The 17,717-nt window shown below is 43.5% G+C and overlaps 1 protein-coding gene across 1 annotated transcript in view; it reads right to left on the minus strand.

Moving 5' to 3' along the window:
- PPA2 (pyrophosphatase (inorganic) 2) overlaps window positions 1–17,715 on the minus strand; it is a gene marked incomplete at its 5' end in the record, with an annotated part of 68,932 nt that extends 51,217 nt beyond the window's left edge. Inside the window, 3 exons of the mRNA XM_006027575.3 lie at window positions 11,944–11,988; window positions 14,962–15,026; window positions 17,679–17,715. Of these exons, the coding sequence (XP_006027637.1) occupies window positions 11,944–11,988; window positions 14,962–15,026; window positions 17,679–17,715 (147 nt within the window). The remainder of the gene's footprint in view (window positions 1–11,943; window positions 11,989–14,961; window positions 15,027–17,678) is intronic.
- Window positions 17,716–17,717: the final 2 nt, after the last annotated feature.

The raw sequence follows: 17,717 nt of genomic DNA on the forward strand, positions 1-17,717 counted from the left end.
ACTACCACTGCTCCCTCTCTAGCACATTTCCAGGAGATCCCATGGGCTGGATGACAGCTCTGCGGACCGGATGACATGATTTGATAAGCCAGATCTGGCCTGTGAGCAGCAGTAGGAGAACCCCTGCTCAACACAGATACACAAACCAAGATTGTGTTGCTTGCTCACATGAATCCACAGCACAGAGACAGCCATTTTCACTTATGCCAGAGGTGGACAAAATATGCACCGTGGGCCAGATTCAGTCTGCCAGTTCATTTTATCTGGCTCATGGGCAGGTGGCATGGGCAGCGGCAGCACACGGCAGGCCCTGAAGAGCCTGCTTGGACCCCTGCCTTTGCTGGTGGTCAGTGCCTCCAGCTCCAGCCTCTGCTGGTGCCTCAGGAGATGCGGGGCAGAAGCAGCCCCACCTGCCTGCCCAGCACTGCACAGCGCTCTGGGAGATGGAGTCTAGCCCGCCCAAGGCCTGTGGGGCCAGACTGCATCTCCCAGGCACCATGGGGGATGCTGGGCTCATGCATGTGTGTGCACATATGTGTGCAACCCTCAACAGCTCACCAAAACTCATTAAATAGCCCTTGAGCCCAAATAATTGCCCACCCCTGATGTATGCTCTAGGCAGAGAGGAAAGAAAAAAGTTTGTCAAGTGAAGAAAAGCTAAATAACATTCCCTGCAGAAGCATAACAAACTAACTGAGCACCTGAGGCAGTGGCAATATGCAGGGGCAATGGCAACTTCTAGCTGCCAGTGCCACCAGCATGGTTGCATGGCTGCAGCTGTTACTTTTCCACCCTTTCCCCTTCACCCTAAGCACAGTGGATAAAAAAAAGATTATTTTTTACATTTTAAAAAAATCAATTTTTAATTCAAATATTTTAAGTGATAATGAAGTTTTTCTTTCTAAAAATATACCATCTTAAAATGAAATCTGAATTTAATACAGCATAGGATAAAGTATAAAATTAGTACAATCTACTAAAATAATTTAAATAAAATACATTGAGTCAATGAGCTTCTACTGAAAACTCTGGAATAAAAGGCTGATTTTCTTCTATGGGAACAAGGGAGAAAACACTTAATTTTTTATGTCAAGCTTTAAAAACATGGCATAATATTTCATGTATCAGGGACCTGACCCTGCAGGGGATACAGGGTCTCTATTAGTGGATGCAAAGGATCAGCAAAGTCATCACAAATGTTGGAACCTAATGCTGTAAATGCAACAAAGATGAAAAGAAACTTAGCAGAAGATAATGAAGCAAACCTGTAACTTGTAGCATATGGGTGCAATGCTTATTTTCTGCATCCGTTAGCCAAAGGTTTAAGTACTCCAGGTATAAAGGAAAATGTTGCTGAAATTGCAAAATACTTCTGTAACAACCAATTTGCTTCAGCTACACTGACAAGACCTGGGAAATCCAAGCTAACTCTCCCACAAGATGTATGATGGAATTCAGTGGTTGACTAACAACTGGCCTATTCGGATGACCGTCTGTGAAGAAAATTGTGACAAAATTGATAGAAGCATCACAGCTTAGAGTTGTCAATACTGGACTAAAGAGAAATGTAGAAGGCATGATGAATACACTAAAATCTATTTCCATAGCCTTGGACAAACTACAGAAAGATTGCTGCTGTACTGCAGATGGTTTAGAAATTTGGAAAGAACTTCAAGAAACATTAAAACCAGAAATACCCAACAGCAAAGTTAAATTGCAGGAAGTAATGAAACGGATGGATCAAGCACTTACTCCACCTCATTTTCTTGCCAATATTCTTAACAAAGTACCAGGGTAGATGCCTAACTGCCAAAGAGAAAAGCGTTGCTATGATATGGGCATCTAAATCACCCATCAATCGTGCCAATCATAATAAATTTCAGGGCTAGAGGTAAACCATTCAAGCAGTACATATTTGCTGAGCATGTTTTAAAGAGAGTCACACCACTGAACTCATGGAAGTCACTAGCAAAGCACCTGGAAGCAGAGTTTGTTGAAGTGCTAAAACAGCTTTTAGCAGCAGGTGCAGAAAGAACATTTTCTTCATTTGGACCAGTTCATTCAAAGCTGAGACATCTAATGGGAGTTGAAAAAGCAGGGAAACTTATTTTTTTTCTAGCCTATGAATAAAAAGAGGGAGGGAGATGAGATTTATGATTTCTAAAAACTTGAAAGAAGAGGGGTAAAAAATTTCAACACAACCTAGGTTAAAAAACGACTCTCTAATTTTAAAGAGAATTAGGCAACTAGGAAGTTCAAATGACTTTCACTTAGGCATTTTAGAAAATTTTCCCCAGGGTGAAATAAGTGGTTTAATTTAACCTGAAATAATTGTTTTAATTAACTATGCACAGTTCATATTTCTAATACTATAACAGTTAATACTAGTGTTTAATAAATTAATTGTGAATGTGCACCATGTTTTGACAAAAAAAAGTTTCTGTATCCAAAACCTTAAAGTTTTGTTTAATAAATTTGAAGTTGTGGTTTTGTGCTTTTAATTAAATTCAAGTTTGTGTGTTTAATTATAATGCAACTTGCTACATTATAGGCAAAAAGTTAATCATCTAGTGAAAAAGAAATATATATTTCACCACTTTATAGCATTCTACAACGTAGGATTTCTAACAATCAAAATATGTTAAGCTATATATATAACACACACAATCTAGTTTGTGCATCTAAGAAACATATGTACCAAATTTGCTGTAAAAACTGTATTTAGTTGTAAAGCAACATGTTCTAATTGTTATAGCAATCAATGAAAACACACCTTTATTTTAAAAACAAACAAAAACACACAACAAGAAAGTTGATAAAAATCCATTATTTCAATCAGGCTTGCTTGCTGACTTAAAACATAATTTAAATCAACCTGATTTTAAATCAATCCACCCTGCCTCCAAATCAATGCCCAGGGCTACTGCCCTGGTTGTCCCACCTTAGTTATGCTACTGATTCCATAGGGTTCCTATACACATGCAGGGAGGCTGCTCTGATGCACTGTAATTACATCATGTCAAAGCAGACTCGATTAATCTCAAGTAATTACTGCACTCCAGCATCATGTGTATCAGCATCCCCACACTAAAAAATGGCAGTGGTGCACTTTAAAGCTCATTCGCTACGCTTCAGTTCAAAACACATAGCCGCCAATTTTCAGCACTGATACACATGATGCTGCGGGCGCTTTAATTAGCGTGGCTCTCAAAGCTGCGCTAATTATTAACACACCCCCCCACCACCACCACCACCTCCTGGAGCATGTCTATAAACACCACTAGTTTCTAAGATGGACTATAAAAGAGAGCCAGAACATAATTTTAACAATATTTAAAAGTAACTCCTTAATTTTTTTTTCAACTAAGATGCACAGAGCTAGGTGAGGACCTTCAGGAAATCAGGGGAAGGTAACAGGACTGAAAACATTCTACTTGAACATAGTGTAAAATATCCCAAACAGTAATAGCTGACTCCTTTCCTTGCTTCCTCTCATAAACAGGCTTCCTTCCTTTGGTAAACTGCCCCTACCTTGTCAAGCTACTTCCTTTCCTAGTCCTGCTGAGCTCCAACCCCATACTCCATGACTGTGAGGCAGGGGATGGAGACTGAAGGTGTGAAGACAATTGTTTTTGCCTGTGGACTGGGAACCTAAGAGCTTGGGTCTAATGAAGAACATGGAGGAATGAACTGGTTTTGACTAGGAAGGGAGAAAGCTTAGTGAAGAAGAGAACAGAATAGATGAGGCAGAAAGGCGAGAGAAAGAGGAACAGAAAGGAATGTCATGGTTTTCTGCAGATGATAAAAATACAGCGCTGCTTTTGTGTCTTTATTACCAGTAACCCAGAAGACAGAAGAGACATGCTGCAGCTTGCAATTACTTTAGCCGCTTGTATAGCAAAGTGCTTTAAAAAAAAAACATGCGTTTTTAACAGCATTTTTGGAACAGTATTCTGGAGTTGCTGATGCTCCTCAATAAAGATTTGTGCTAAAATGACACAAGGACAGGCAGAGAAGGGGAAAAAAGCAGCTACAATTTCAATTGCCTTTCTTTTACTACTACTTAATGCAGCTGCTGTTTATTTTAGGATCTTATAAGGGTTGCATCATGGGCTACTAGTTGAATTTGGCAGCCTGTACCAAAATACCGAGAGCAAACACAGCAAATATAGCAAGCCACAGCCAAGCATAAGTTGTGTTGAGGAAGTATCTTCAGTCACAAAAGAGAAGAGAGATTAAGAGAAGGCCATGTCATGGAATACCACCACATATGGAGATGTACTTGCTGTAGAGTTGCTCACAATATGAGCCCCATCCCCAGCATACCACTTGCTACAAGGCATTTGCCTATGAAAACATCAAGCCAACAAACCTCCAGCAACATCTGGAACAAAATATTCTGGCCTGAAAGCCAGTGGAATTTTTTCAGCATAAATTAATAGAGGTGCATGGCCAAAAGAAAAGTACAATGTCCACTCTATAAACTCTAAAGATTTACTGGCTTCTTATCTTACAATTCTTTGCACTGTGAAGTGAGGAATTCTGACAATACTGGAGAAAAGGTTTCATGATCATTGTACAAGTGATGTTCTTTGGCAACCCAAACAAGTAAACTGGTCATATGAACATTGCTGAAAGATCCTGTATCAAGACAAAGCCTCTGATGTGGGTTAAAATAAAATACCGACGTTCTTGGGTTTTGAAAATCGCTTCTTTGAAACTAAGATTGATTGATTCACTGATGCAGCTGCCTTTGCAAACAATCTCCTTCTGGCCGATATTAACCTGATGAATGCCAAGACAACTTCCTTTGTTCTCAGCCTTTGTTAATGTGCACCACTGCAACGGAAGATCTTCAAATATTAGCCAGATCCTTGCAGGAAAGTGGAAGGAGTAGAAACGCTGTAATGGACTCTCCACAGATGGCACATGAGCAATCCCAGAAGCTGCTTTTCAGCACCATGGGCTGTCAGAATAAACTAGGGGGCCTGACCACAAGGGAAAGACCTGCACAATGGAAACTGTTAAAATAGTTCATTTCATAACTTATTTCTTTTTTCTTTTCTGTTTTTTTGGACGGTGCTGAAGAATGAGCACTACTAGTTCTTTCTACAAACAGAAATGCCTTGTTTTTATCACAGGAAAGATAAACTGATGAACTTTTTTGAACTCTGTCCTGAAGTGCCACCCCTCTGTCAAATCACTCATTTGCATAGTCTGCCTACTTCGATGACCCCTTACAGCTCACACAGCTGGCTTACTTATCTGAAATTTTCACTTGATAGAGTCAATTCAACTTGGATTTGCAAGGGCACTCTGACACGTGCAACACACTTGATGGAAGCCCTGATTTAAAAGAACTGACCTTGTGAGGTGGTGCAAGTAAATGAGGATAAATTTGACATGCTTGGATAATTTCCTTGCCGAGGCCAATAAACACCTTTTCATTTGAAGTAAAATGCTGTTTTCAAAAATACCTGACTCCTCTGACAGAGTAGATCTGTGAGTACTTCACAAAAGACACGTACAATGATAAGTGGATTAGAAATCCTTTCAGTACAGCAGGGAGCGACATTTCAGATTTGTCTTTAAAAGAAGACTATGACCTCAAGGAACTTCCTACCACAAGACACTGCAGACCATACTCAATAATCAGCCCCTCACGGAGTTCTGACTGCAGCTACAGGGGGAAACATCCAGCACTCGCAGATGGAGATTTAAAACTTTTGATGCCTTTCACAGTAATTTACCTAGGCAAGAACGAATTCTCAGTGCTCCTAATGCTTAAAACAAAGCACAGATTCAAACGATAATGACTTAAGACCAAAGTGAAGTATAATTTCCCCCTGCTAAGTAGTTACACTGAACTCTTTAAACAGTTAAAATACATAGCTTCCTTTATTCCTTTCTCCCCCCACCCCAGGAAGCAATTCTAGCAGCTGCCACCAAGATAACATGATTAGAGTCAAGCATAATTTAGAGTCTGGAATCTGAGACTGTTCAAGGGATAGCTTTATCACTCAGGTGTGATCCACTGCAGGAAAAGCCAGGAATCATGTGGGTAACTATGTGGGTAAGAATAAATTAAGAGCACGACTGCACAAAAAAATGACCACAATGCAGACTAAAGGGTGAATTTACAGCAAGCAGTGCATCCTCCCCTTTATCCCGGGAAGTCATTCTCCCCTTGTACTTGGCCTTGGTGAGGCCACAGCTGGAGTACTGCGTCCAGTTTTGGGCCCCGCAATTCAAAAAGGATGTGGAGAAGCTTGAGAGAGTCCAGAGAAGAGCCATGCGCATAATCAGAGGTCCGGAAAACAGACCTTACAATGACAGGCTGAGAACTATGGGGCTTTTTAGCCTGGAAAAGCGCAGGCTCGGGGGGGGGGATCTGATGGCCACCTATAAGTTTATCAGGGGTGACCAGCAGTATCTGGGGGAGCATTTGTTCATCAGAGCACCCCAAGGGATGACAAGGTTGAACGGTTATAAACTCCTCCAAGACCGTTTCAGGCTGGACATAAGGAAGAATTTCTTTACTGTCTGAGCCACCAAGGTCTGGAATAGCCTGCCATCAGAGGTGGTTCAAGCACTTACATTGAACACCTTCAAGAGAAAATTGGATGCTCATCTTACTGAGATCCTATGACCCCAGCTGACTTCCTGCCCTTCCAGCAGGGGCCTGGACTCGATGATCTTCCAAGGTCCCTTCCAGCCCTAATGCCTATGAAATCTATGAAATTTACTATGCACTCCCTGGGCATATGCTTTTACCCCATGGTAAGAGAGGTAGCTTATCGCTCTTACTACCTCCCATACTTCAGCTTACCTTAAGAAAGATTGCTCTTGACGCCATGCCTACGGACAGATCCTGGATTTCATAAAGGAGGTACAGGAGCAGTGACCTGTGCTGAAGCAGGGGTGGGGGGTACACACTGCCCCTTCTCGCTCAGTACACATACACACTTGGGCAGGCAGACAGCGCTGTAGGAGCAGGAGTGGGAGACTATTTTTTTTTTAAGGTCCCTCAAGCAGGTAAATATCTTCCCACACCCTCTGTGCCCAGCAGCATGTTCCTTCCCCTCCCCTCCTCTCCTCTCCTCTCCCAGCACTGCAGCGGGGGTCCAGAGCAGCTCCTCCCCCTTCTCCAGGCAAGCTGCAGGAGGAGCCAGGCTTGGCTAGAGAAAGTATGGCAGCAGGCAGATTCCCTTCCCCATGCCTGTTCCCTCGCTGGCAAGGATCACCTAGGGGGATAGGGCAGAAAGAAGGCACCCTCCCATTGCTGTTCCTGTCCCTGGCAGAGCCCAGATGCAGTAGACAGGAGTGGCTCTGGAGCTCTCTCTGCCCCCAGGACAGCCTGAGGGGCAAGAGCAGTCAAGGTGGAAGGAGGGAAGGGGTGAGGGGGGATGTATTGATGAGTATGGAAGAAAAGGGAGGGGGGATTCTTACTTGCTTCAGGGACCTAAAAAATTGTTCCTGCTTTCTTACTTCCCTCTGTGGTGAACTGAAAGGGGTGTGTGTCCTCACCACTGTACCTGCCCTTAAACAAGCTGAGTTTTCCAATCACCCAGCTTGTGCCAGGGCAACACTACAAACTTCTGCTGGCACAGATAGATCAGCCAGGAATCACAACTCTTCAAACCACTTAGTCATGGACGGGGCAGTAGAAGTCCCTAAGGTAGATTCAGCTAGACCAATGAAATTTCCCTTTTGCCAGTACAGCTTGTTTCACCTAGGCAGGGTGGTTTCTCTATACCAATACAAAGGCAGCACAGCTTTGTCCACAATACAAGTGCTTTGTGGGCGTCAGACACTGGAAAAAAGCAGTTACTGTGGTCATAGTCTTGTATGCATTCAATCAAAAAGCGAAATAAGTACACTGAGAGGCAGAATACTAACGTTTTTAATTTCCTTTCCAATGTCACAAGGGCTCTGAACAATTTGAAATAGATTAGATAGAGAAAATTTGGCGCAAGTCTTCTCAGTCTATTTTCCATATCTAAACTGTTATCAAAGACACAAAATTAAATAGATAAGGACTGAGTAAGCCTAATGTAAAACTGGCTTTCAGAAACACCATATAGCCAAGGACTTGGGAACCTCTGGCCATTAAAAGAGTCACGTCACTTTTCACAGGATTAAAGAGACACGACCAGTACATTCTAGCCAAATTCCAGTTTGAGCACCAATGGCACATGTCACATCCCTTGCACTTTCAAATGGATGTGTTCCTCTTCACCCTGTACTAACCTGCTCGTGTATTATGGTGAGGAGGTAAAGCATCACCCTGCTTCACCCCAGAGATGGCTGTGTTTCATTGCAGACAAAAGCTTCCCTCTACATACATCTGAGGTGATTTATTACATACTCCCATTCCCAGATCCTTTTCAATGAAAGAAAACAAAAGGTGCCACAACAATCAATATGCAATAAGCAATAATTGCAACAAAATTCGGGGAATCTTCTTATGTGCAATTTATAAACCCTCTCTGAGATTATTAACTTGGCTGCACCTTTATAAAACTATTAACCCCACTCTGAATGTGCACCTCACTTGCGTTCCCAGGTGCCTTTTAACCTCTAAACTAAAATGGAATTGCAAAGGCCAGCTTCACAGAATGCTGTCTGGCAATAGAGAGCTATCTGTTTAATTGCTCCTCTACTGAACAGTAATGACTCTAAACTAGGCGTGTCAAACAAAGGACCCACAGGCCAGAATTGGCCCTTTGGGCTACCAATGGACCAGGGAATTTGGGGACATGGCTAGCAGTGGGTGACTTCCTGCAGAAACTGGAGCCCCAGTGGACATTGCCAGCAGCAGCAAGAGAGCAAGTGACAGCTATGCAACACTGCCCTCAGTCAACCTTCGGCCACTCGGACCACTACTGCTTACACACCTCTGCACGACCCGTGGCCACCTGACTTGCTACTGCCTGCCCCACTGCTGCTGCACTGGCCACCAATACCCCATGCCCTGGGCCAGATCCAGCCTGAGGAACCCCGTAGTCCAGATCTAGCCTGTGGCATAATGTGAGCTTAATACCCATGCTGTAAACAACAGGCTGGCTCTGTTCTAAGAGAAATGGTTCATAAGGCAAACGTTTCCTCATGACTAGGCTTGGCAGGATTTGATTTTTATCACTAAACATTGATAAATGTTGATTTCACCTCACACACACAGCCTGACAAAAAAAAATTCTATTGTTAATAATCAAAATTTATAGAAAGGGGATGTAAGAAAAATGATGGCTGATGGATTATTTGATGACAGAAGGAGCAGTAGTTTGGACTACAACTCCCAAAAACCCTAAGGACTGAACAAATAGGAAGAGGAAGTGACAAAGTGGATGAAAGAGCTATAGGCAAGCACAGCCAGGACTGATGGCAGCTCTGCCGCTCAGCTGGCAGCCCTGCCGCTCAGCTGGCAGCCGTCCTACAGTAGTTACATTTTTCATTAATAAATTGACTGCCCTCACATCCCTAATTTTGCACAATCCCGAAAATTTAGATTGATAAAAATAAAAAATAAATGCCTAAAGATAAGCATTGATATTATCCATCAAAAGTATTAAAAAATACAAGCAAATTCTTCCAAGCCTACTCATGACCAAGCCATCCTGACAGGGGTTTGTTATCATATACTGTAACAGATAACAACATAGGGGACTGAAAGCTTACAAAACTGCAAGTGCTGCTCTACTGGGAAAGAGAAAGGGATGCATTTTTCACCATTTGAGATGAGGAGAGCTGCTGCAGGAGCTGCTGAAGCAGAGAAAACTCTGCTGTCCTGGAGAGAGACAGACCCCTCCAAAGAAAAAGTGAACTAGTGTGTGGAGCATTGCATTCAGGATATTTATCTACTAAGTTATCTGTATTCACTTGCGCTTTTGTTTTAAGCAAAACCCAATAGTATTTTAAGAGTCCTATGCATTGTCTGGGTGTTTCTGGTTGCTTACCTCTATCACAGACCCCTGAAGATACAACTTGCTGCCCACAGAGCTCGGATTGTGAAAGAAGGCAGGCTTAAGCTACCAACTTATCTTGGAGGAAGCTGAGCTGCACAGCTCTATTTCCACGAAGGGCTAACAGCTAAAAAGCCTGTGCCTAGGAAATGTGCCAGGCGGTCCTAGAATGGAAATAGTGCTGCGGCCAACTGAGACCAAGAGATGTTTAAAGCACACGTACCCAGTGGATTGGGCCCCAACACAGTAGCCTGATGTACGTTCACCTAAAGGAGGTCAAACCAATCTGTGATGGCATTATGTTTGGCTCCAATTCTGTTAGGACACCTACATAAATGGGTCCCTACCTGTGGAAATCCTCGTTGGACCAGGGCCACAGACAATACATCATATGTGGAAAAACCAACACTGTTTTATTCAAAATTAACATGACTTCCACTAAACAAAACTTTATTACTGCTCAGAAGTTTCATAGTTTCGGTCATTTTGTAGGTGAGGCTCTACAAAAGGAACAGCGTCATAGATGCTTATGAACAGATAGGTAAGAGACAGAATACATGACTGCCTGCAGAGATCATTATTCTATCACAGGGGTTTTGAGCTGGAGGTACTTTTCAACCCTGGAGGTACTTGGAAAGGTCCCAGCCGGCGGCACTTCCAGTTTTGCTGCCGCGCATGGGATCCTCCCCGCGCTTGTCGACCAGCTGTCGCGGGACTCTTCAGTTCTTGACTGGCCACCGGGGGTACCCCAACCAAAAAAGGTTAAAAGCCCTGTTCTAGCACAAGAATGCACATTGCAATAGCATGCTCACCATCCTTCCCAACAATCATACTGCTCCTCTGAAACGTTTCAGTTTTTATGCAGGTTCATACACAAGTCTGCCCCTACCTCAGTAATTAAATTTGCATTAGCAAAATGCAGTGAATCAAAGGAAATGTAACTGGGCACTGTGGGTTAAATAAATTATGAGCTACAGAATTACTGTGTATGGGTGAGTGGACAGGTATCGGGGTAGTGCACTGGACTTCAACAAGATGCAGGAACTAATGTCACACACTAACTGTGACACTACCTGAAACTAAACTATCTGTGACACTTTGCCAACTTAGAAGGGCCAGAGAGTTTTGAAGTATGGTTATTCAGTATTGTCTTCCTGACTGCAGATTGCTAGATGCTCAACAGCTACTTTGAAGCTTTACCAAGGATCCATGGTATATGAGAATCCATGTTTTCGGGGGAGGGGTGCAGGGGGGTTGGTGGAAACAAAAAAAAAAATTGCCTCCAGAACAGAGACCAATTATTTTTTATTCTTCAATTCAATATTTAAGAAATGCTATAATTTTAAAAGGAGACAATAATAAAGACTCCTGTACACATATTTACATAAAAGTCTCGGGCATTGGTTAACTCTGCAACTAGCAGCAACACTGCCTACCTGATAATGTGTCACTTTCCATTCCTGTGCCCATCTGCACAACCCAGAAAGCATGTGTCCTGAAATCCCAAACACACCCGTAGGTCTGGGGTTTGGCCCATCATACTCAAGGCCCATTTAAAAGAAAAGGTTTATATTTTGTGTGCGTTTATTCTGCAGTCAGAAGGTACAATGAATATTTCATTAAGTAGGCTTGTGCATGCTTCTGAATGTAATAGGAGAAAAGCTAATGGATCAACTTTGCAAATGTCATAACGAAGCTTCTACAGAAAGATAAAAATGTTTGTCTTTTAGAACATCTTGATGAATAGAAAAACCTGACATTTATTACCCATTTGAAGAGGAAAACATTAAGATCCCACTCAGCTCCCTCTTCCCTTAGCATTTTTTTTACTTGAATGCTTGTCAGTTGTATTCAATGAAAGATGCACAGTACTGAACAGCTCTTATTGTGTCCACCATGCCTGGAAGATCCATAACAACCTAACCATTGCAAGTAGAGTATTAGCAAGTGATGTTTAATAAAGAATAATTTCTAACTGTACCTCACTTCCATTAATCTTTGATCTCTTTGCTGGAATCTCTTTGTCCTATAAAGAAAAAGAAAAATTCCAATTTAGAATGCTCACTTACATGAGTCAAATCCCAAATATACTCCTGCTAGAGAAGATAATACTACAATGTTTATATAAATACAGACTAGACTATTAATTTTAAGCAGGTTTGAAAAATCCTGTCATGGGGTAGAAACTAAAATGCTTGACTTTGTGAGTGTAAGAGCTCAAGCTATTACATTTATGTTGACTAGATTTAAAGTTGCACAGAAAGTTTCCAGCTCTTACAGTTCTCAGAGCCAAAAACTTCCAAAAGCTCGCAGATGGGTTTTTGTCTTCCCAAGTCAAGACAGGAAAAAACCTAGTTTCTCCTTGCTGCTACTCAACAGGTGCTAGGCAACAGCTAAGTAAAATTTAAAAGGGTGAGTGAGTTTCAATTCCCCCCTACAATCACAAAACAATCAAAAACCATGTCAACTTTATAATACTGCTGCCTGAGAAGGCTGAGAATAGTACTGTAAAGGACAGCAGGAAAAAGTTATTCACAGGAAAGGAAGACTTCAGGAGGCAGAGGCTGGAGGAAAGAAAAGGAATACCAACCTCTTCCTTAGTTCTTCCTTTTGCAGCTTCCAGGATGCTGAGAGAGGGTAAGAGTAATAATATTGAAATCCATACCCCTTCCAGCAACTCAGATACTCCACTGGGAAACTAAAAATAGAAAGCTTGTTCCTCACATTTAGCAGCCAGACTGGGACGGGCACTTGAAGATAAATTAAAATAAAAATAGCTTTGCACGGAGGATCCAGGAGCAGAATCCTAGTAGAAACAGCAACAGCTACTTCTCTTCTAGCAGCTATGGATGGCAAGAAGGTTGTGCATGTCACCAGGGCATGACCTCTGGACTTCACTGGCAAGTTTATTCCCCTAGTTCTAAGTCTTCTCCATTACTTCTCACTAGCAGGTTTAGTCTGCCTGCTTGAAGGCATCAGGGATATTTTCTATAGACTTGATGACAGTGTGTGTTAAAGTTGTAGATTTCTCTCAGCATCCAGGTCATCCAATTGGCCCAGGCAACAAATGATAAAAAATGGACAAACACTTTTTACATAAACGGGTTAGAAGTCTGCCATAAACAGACTTCAGACTAAACCAAAGACTGGCAGCTCCCAATGACATATGAAACAGGCATTTCATTACGGTCATAATGAAACTCCAGGGAGCATGTCTAACGAGACATATAAGTGCTCAGCTGCACCTCTTGCCTTGTAATTCTCCTAAGGTGCGCTTATCATGACTTTCTTGGGCATTATCATCAGCTTCAAATTATAACACTCCTTTCAGGAATTAAAAGAAATCTATACCACCCTCTTAAACAGATTACATATGCTTTCTCCTCAGCAAATCTGCCAGAAGTTTTGGAAGGTACACGGAAATGCATATATTTAAATGCACATATAGAAAAATATTGTATTATATGGGTTCTGCAAAATAAAACGTGATTTAGGAATAACAACTTTGTATTCTAGGAACATATCACCTCAAACTCCTAAGAGTGAAGTTAATTAACTACCAGAACGTCTTGCCAAAAGATGTGGTTAGCTTTCTCATCATTTAGAGCCTTTAAATTAAGGTTAGCTTTTTGCAAGTTATAATCTAATTCTAAGACAAAGTGTTAAGCCCTATGAAAAAATACTAACTGACATTCTATGACCTATATCACGCAGGAAATTAATTATTATCATAATAACTAGAGATGCACCGATATATTGATCGCATATTGGATCAGCAACAAAAGGAAAATTAACATCATCAACTATCAGCTTTTTCTGGCTAGAGTAGCTGATAATATTACCAATGAATGCACGCAGCCAGGAATGCAGCCCAGCAGTGTCCTGCAGGTAAGACTACAGTGGGGTGGGAGAAGGGAAAGGGCGTGGGGGAGGGGGAGGGAAGGGGTGTGGGGTGGCAGATTGAGGCCCCAACAGTGAGGAAAGGAGTGGGGCAGGGGCTGCCCAGCCAAGGCAATGAATGGGACCCCAGGGCCAGAAGCAGGCCAGAGCCGTGGGTGGCTCATCCAGGGGGCACAGTAGGTGGGAAGGGGGGCGGTTCCCAACTGCTGCTCCTGCCCCTGGGAGAAGTGCTCTGCTGCCTTTCTCTTGGAAGCCCCCCACTGCAGGACGGACAGGGTACGCACAGCCAGTGCAGGGCTCCAGAAGGAAAGTCAGAAGAGTGGAGTGCCCCCTGAGCAGGAGCAGTGCTAGGGGGAGACTTGGGGGGGGCTATAGCTACTCTAAAATTTCCCCTAGCTCCCCCCACCCAGCCATCGCTCCCAGCACCACCTCCACCACCCGCTCCATGAAGCTGAGTCCGCCCTGCCCTGCCCCCACCCAGTCCCCCCACCAGGAAGAGTCTGGCACTGCCCCTGGTCCCAAACCTACAGCAGGCAGCCCACCTCTGCTCCACACACATCTGGGGGGTGAGGCACATGCCGCCCCCAGGGGTGCGTGCAGCAGCAGGGAGCTGCCCTTCCTCACCCCCACCGCATCCCCTGGACAAGTGTCCACAGCTCCATCCTACTCCCAGCCCCAGGGTCCTATTCACGACCCTGGCTGGGCAGCACCAGCCCCTGCCCCACTCCCTCCCACACCGTGGGAGCCTCAAATCTACACCCCGCCCCCATGCCCTTTCCCGTCCACAGACTTACTGCAGGGCATTGATCTCCAAGCTGCTGGGCTGCGTTCCTGTAAAATTGGCTATCGGATCAATATTGGCCAATATGGCTGCTTAATAACGGGCTATCAGTATCAGCCAAGAAAATCTTTATCAGTGCACCCCTAATAACAACAACTTATAATAACATCTTATAGTTATTAGTATCACAATAACTTTTTTGGTCCTAAAATATATAAATCTACAGTACTATTTAGTTTTAAAAAAAAGTTTTCAACTGAAATGGAAAAAAAATTACCATCATTTTAAGAAATAATTGTTAGACTCATAAATAAATACCTCTTCAGATGCAGCAAACAGAGGGATGTCATGAAATGGAGAAATATATTTGCCCTCTGCATTCTCTGCAAGACAAAAAAAGCATTACAAATCTTAACTAAACAAGCAAGCATCAATCAAGCACTTTGCTAACTTATTGTTTGTTAGTAATCTAAATACAGATTTTCTGGGGTTTATGTTGCAATTCCATTTTTAAGGTGTTTTTTTTCCAAATTCCAAACTTAACTACAAAAAGGGTACATCTACCCTTGATACTGTTTATCACAGCATTTCTCAACCTGTGGGTTGAGACCCAAAAGTGGGTTGTGAAAACACTGTAAAGGGTCGAGGGAAGTTCCAGGGAAGCGCCCAGTTTTCCCCTGCAAGCTGCAACGCTGGCAGCCCACAAGGAGACAGCTCACAGCCAGGGGCATGGGAAGCACACAGCATTATGAGAGCACCCCCAAGAGCCAAAGAGGGAGGGAGTGGGCCGGATGCAGCAGCCAGAGGAGGGGGGAGGGAGGGAGAGAGGGAGAGGGAGAGAGAGAGAGAGAGAGAGAGATTGTATGGGTCGGGATCAGGGGGCTGTTGGTCGCAGCAAGCTGATAATTATGCTAACAGGTGTGAAAAAGGTTGAGAACCACTAGTCTACCGGACAGCTGCACTATGTCCTTCATCTCTTCTGCCTACCCATTCCCCTAAAAGCAATCAGCAAAATGAATCCTGCAAAGATGTCACACAATCCTTGTATTCTTCCAAACCAAAAACACTATAGGAAAAGACATTTGGTATGAAATGCACACACCATTTCATGCATTTCTTGCAGGTGGCCAGACAGGGCTTTCTAAGGGTGGAGCACAATCATGAGGAACTCTTTGTATGTTGGGCCTTCCTACTGGGAAAAAAGGGTCACCTTGCCCTTCTGTGGGAGCCCCGCAAATGACAGCATAGGACAATGGTCCTGTCACCTTTTCTCCTCCAAGCTTGGTATTTTCCTGGTTTCTTGGCAGCACCTGACCTAGGATTTTAGAAGTGCTGCAGGCTTCATTCTGGACAGCTACCATATCAAAACTTAATAAAAAAAGAGCCATTAATGAACTATACAGGTGGAACATACTGCAGCTATTACACTTCACAGCGTTCCCTTGGCATAAGCTTATATGAAGTAACAAAAAAGCTAATTTCAGTTGAATAAAGAGGACTTCCACTCATAGACAGACCGTACTAATTACAAGCAACACTACAAGGTGGTTAGGGTCAAAGTCTATCTTGAAAGAATGGCAAACACTAGGGCTAAAGTCCTGATCAATCCAATGGAAATTCTGACATTTATTTCAACAGGGCAAGGATTACGTCTCAGACTTTTTCACTATTCTTATAAAGTGGAGCAGAAGGGGAAGCATTAACATTTTTGTTTCAGAACTCAGGGATGTACTTTCTACCTAGCTCAAGGACTGTGCCAAGCTCACATAAAGAGAAACCACAGATAAAAAAGACATTCGGTACTCAGAGACCACGAATGCCTGCATACGTCCCTGATCCAACTACCTATGTTCATATTTAAGGTAAGTATAGACATAGGCCTATTTGCACTGAGAATTACACTTCAGTCACCCCTGGAGTAAGGAAAGAACACTGGAGTTTTTCACAACTCCTGGAAGTCTTCCAAATGTAACACTGCCTCTCTCAGCAAAGAAAGACAAAGTTTAGTCATAGGTCACTCACTGCTCCAACTGAACTGACTTTCCCTAAATCAGCCCTCTTGCCAACAGCCTCATGATGATGCATTACTAACAATTTACATAACCTGCCCATTTTCCTCACCCCAATGTAAATCAAATGCAACTCCCCTGAAGTCACTGGAATCGTAGAGATATGAAACCAGCACGAGAGAAGAAACATGTGGAAATGTTTTTTTTTTTTTTACATCTTTGCTACTATTAAACTGTGTAATTCTGAATCAAAACACCTAAAGCTTTTTCTCAGCTTTGACAGGTCTTTTTCAGCTCTGTTCACACATTCACACTCACTGCAGGCTGCTCAACGGGCTCGCCTTTGGATGGACACCCTCATTTAAGTTGCAAATTTCCCTTTGCTACAGGCATATCTGAAACACTAATGAGCATAAATGTGACTGCACAAGGCAGATTCTAGTCCCTGGTATGTCTGCTAGAACAGGGGTGACTAACCTGCGACACACACGTGCTTCAAGCCTCTGTGTGCAACCCGGCAGATCAGGGAGGGGGCAAGTAGTGGAGTGGCAGGCAGGGCAGGAACACAGCTGCAGATCGGACAGGGTAGGGAAGCAGAAAGCAGAGCAGCGGATCGAAGGCCACGGTACAGTGGGCCTTAGCCTCATTGGGAAAACTTTAATCCTCTCTTAATTAGGGAGGCTACTGAATTCCGGGGGTCAACAGATGTGAAAACAGGGATGAGAGTGTGGGTCAAAAGTTAATGAGTGCTCCACTGGCTGGCACCCACTCAGATCAGGCAAGGAAGCAGAAAGCAGGGCAGCCAATGGGGAAGGGAGTACAGGGCAGGTAAGCAGAAAGCAAAGCAGCTGCTCAGCTCCAGAAAGCAGTTAGCAGAGCAACGCATGGGGCAGGAAGCACAGGGCAAGAAGCAGAAAACAGAGCAATGGATTGGGCAAGGAGCACAGGGCAGGGAGCAGAAAGCATAGCGGCGATAGCGCGGGGCGGCGCCCAGCCCGGCCGCCCCCCCGGGCCCGCGCTACTCACTGAAGTAGAGGCTGTGCTGGGCCGAGCGGGCCGGCCCCC

This window comes from Alligator sinensis, unplaced genomic scaffold, assembly GCF_000455745.1.
Source record: "Alligator sinensis unplaced genomic scaffold, ASM45574v1 scaffold1092_1, whole genome shotgun sequence".
NCBI lineage: Eukaryota > Metazoa > Chordata > Crocodylia > Alligatoridae > Alligator > Alligator sinensis.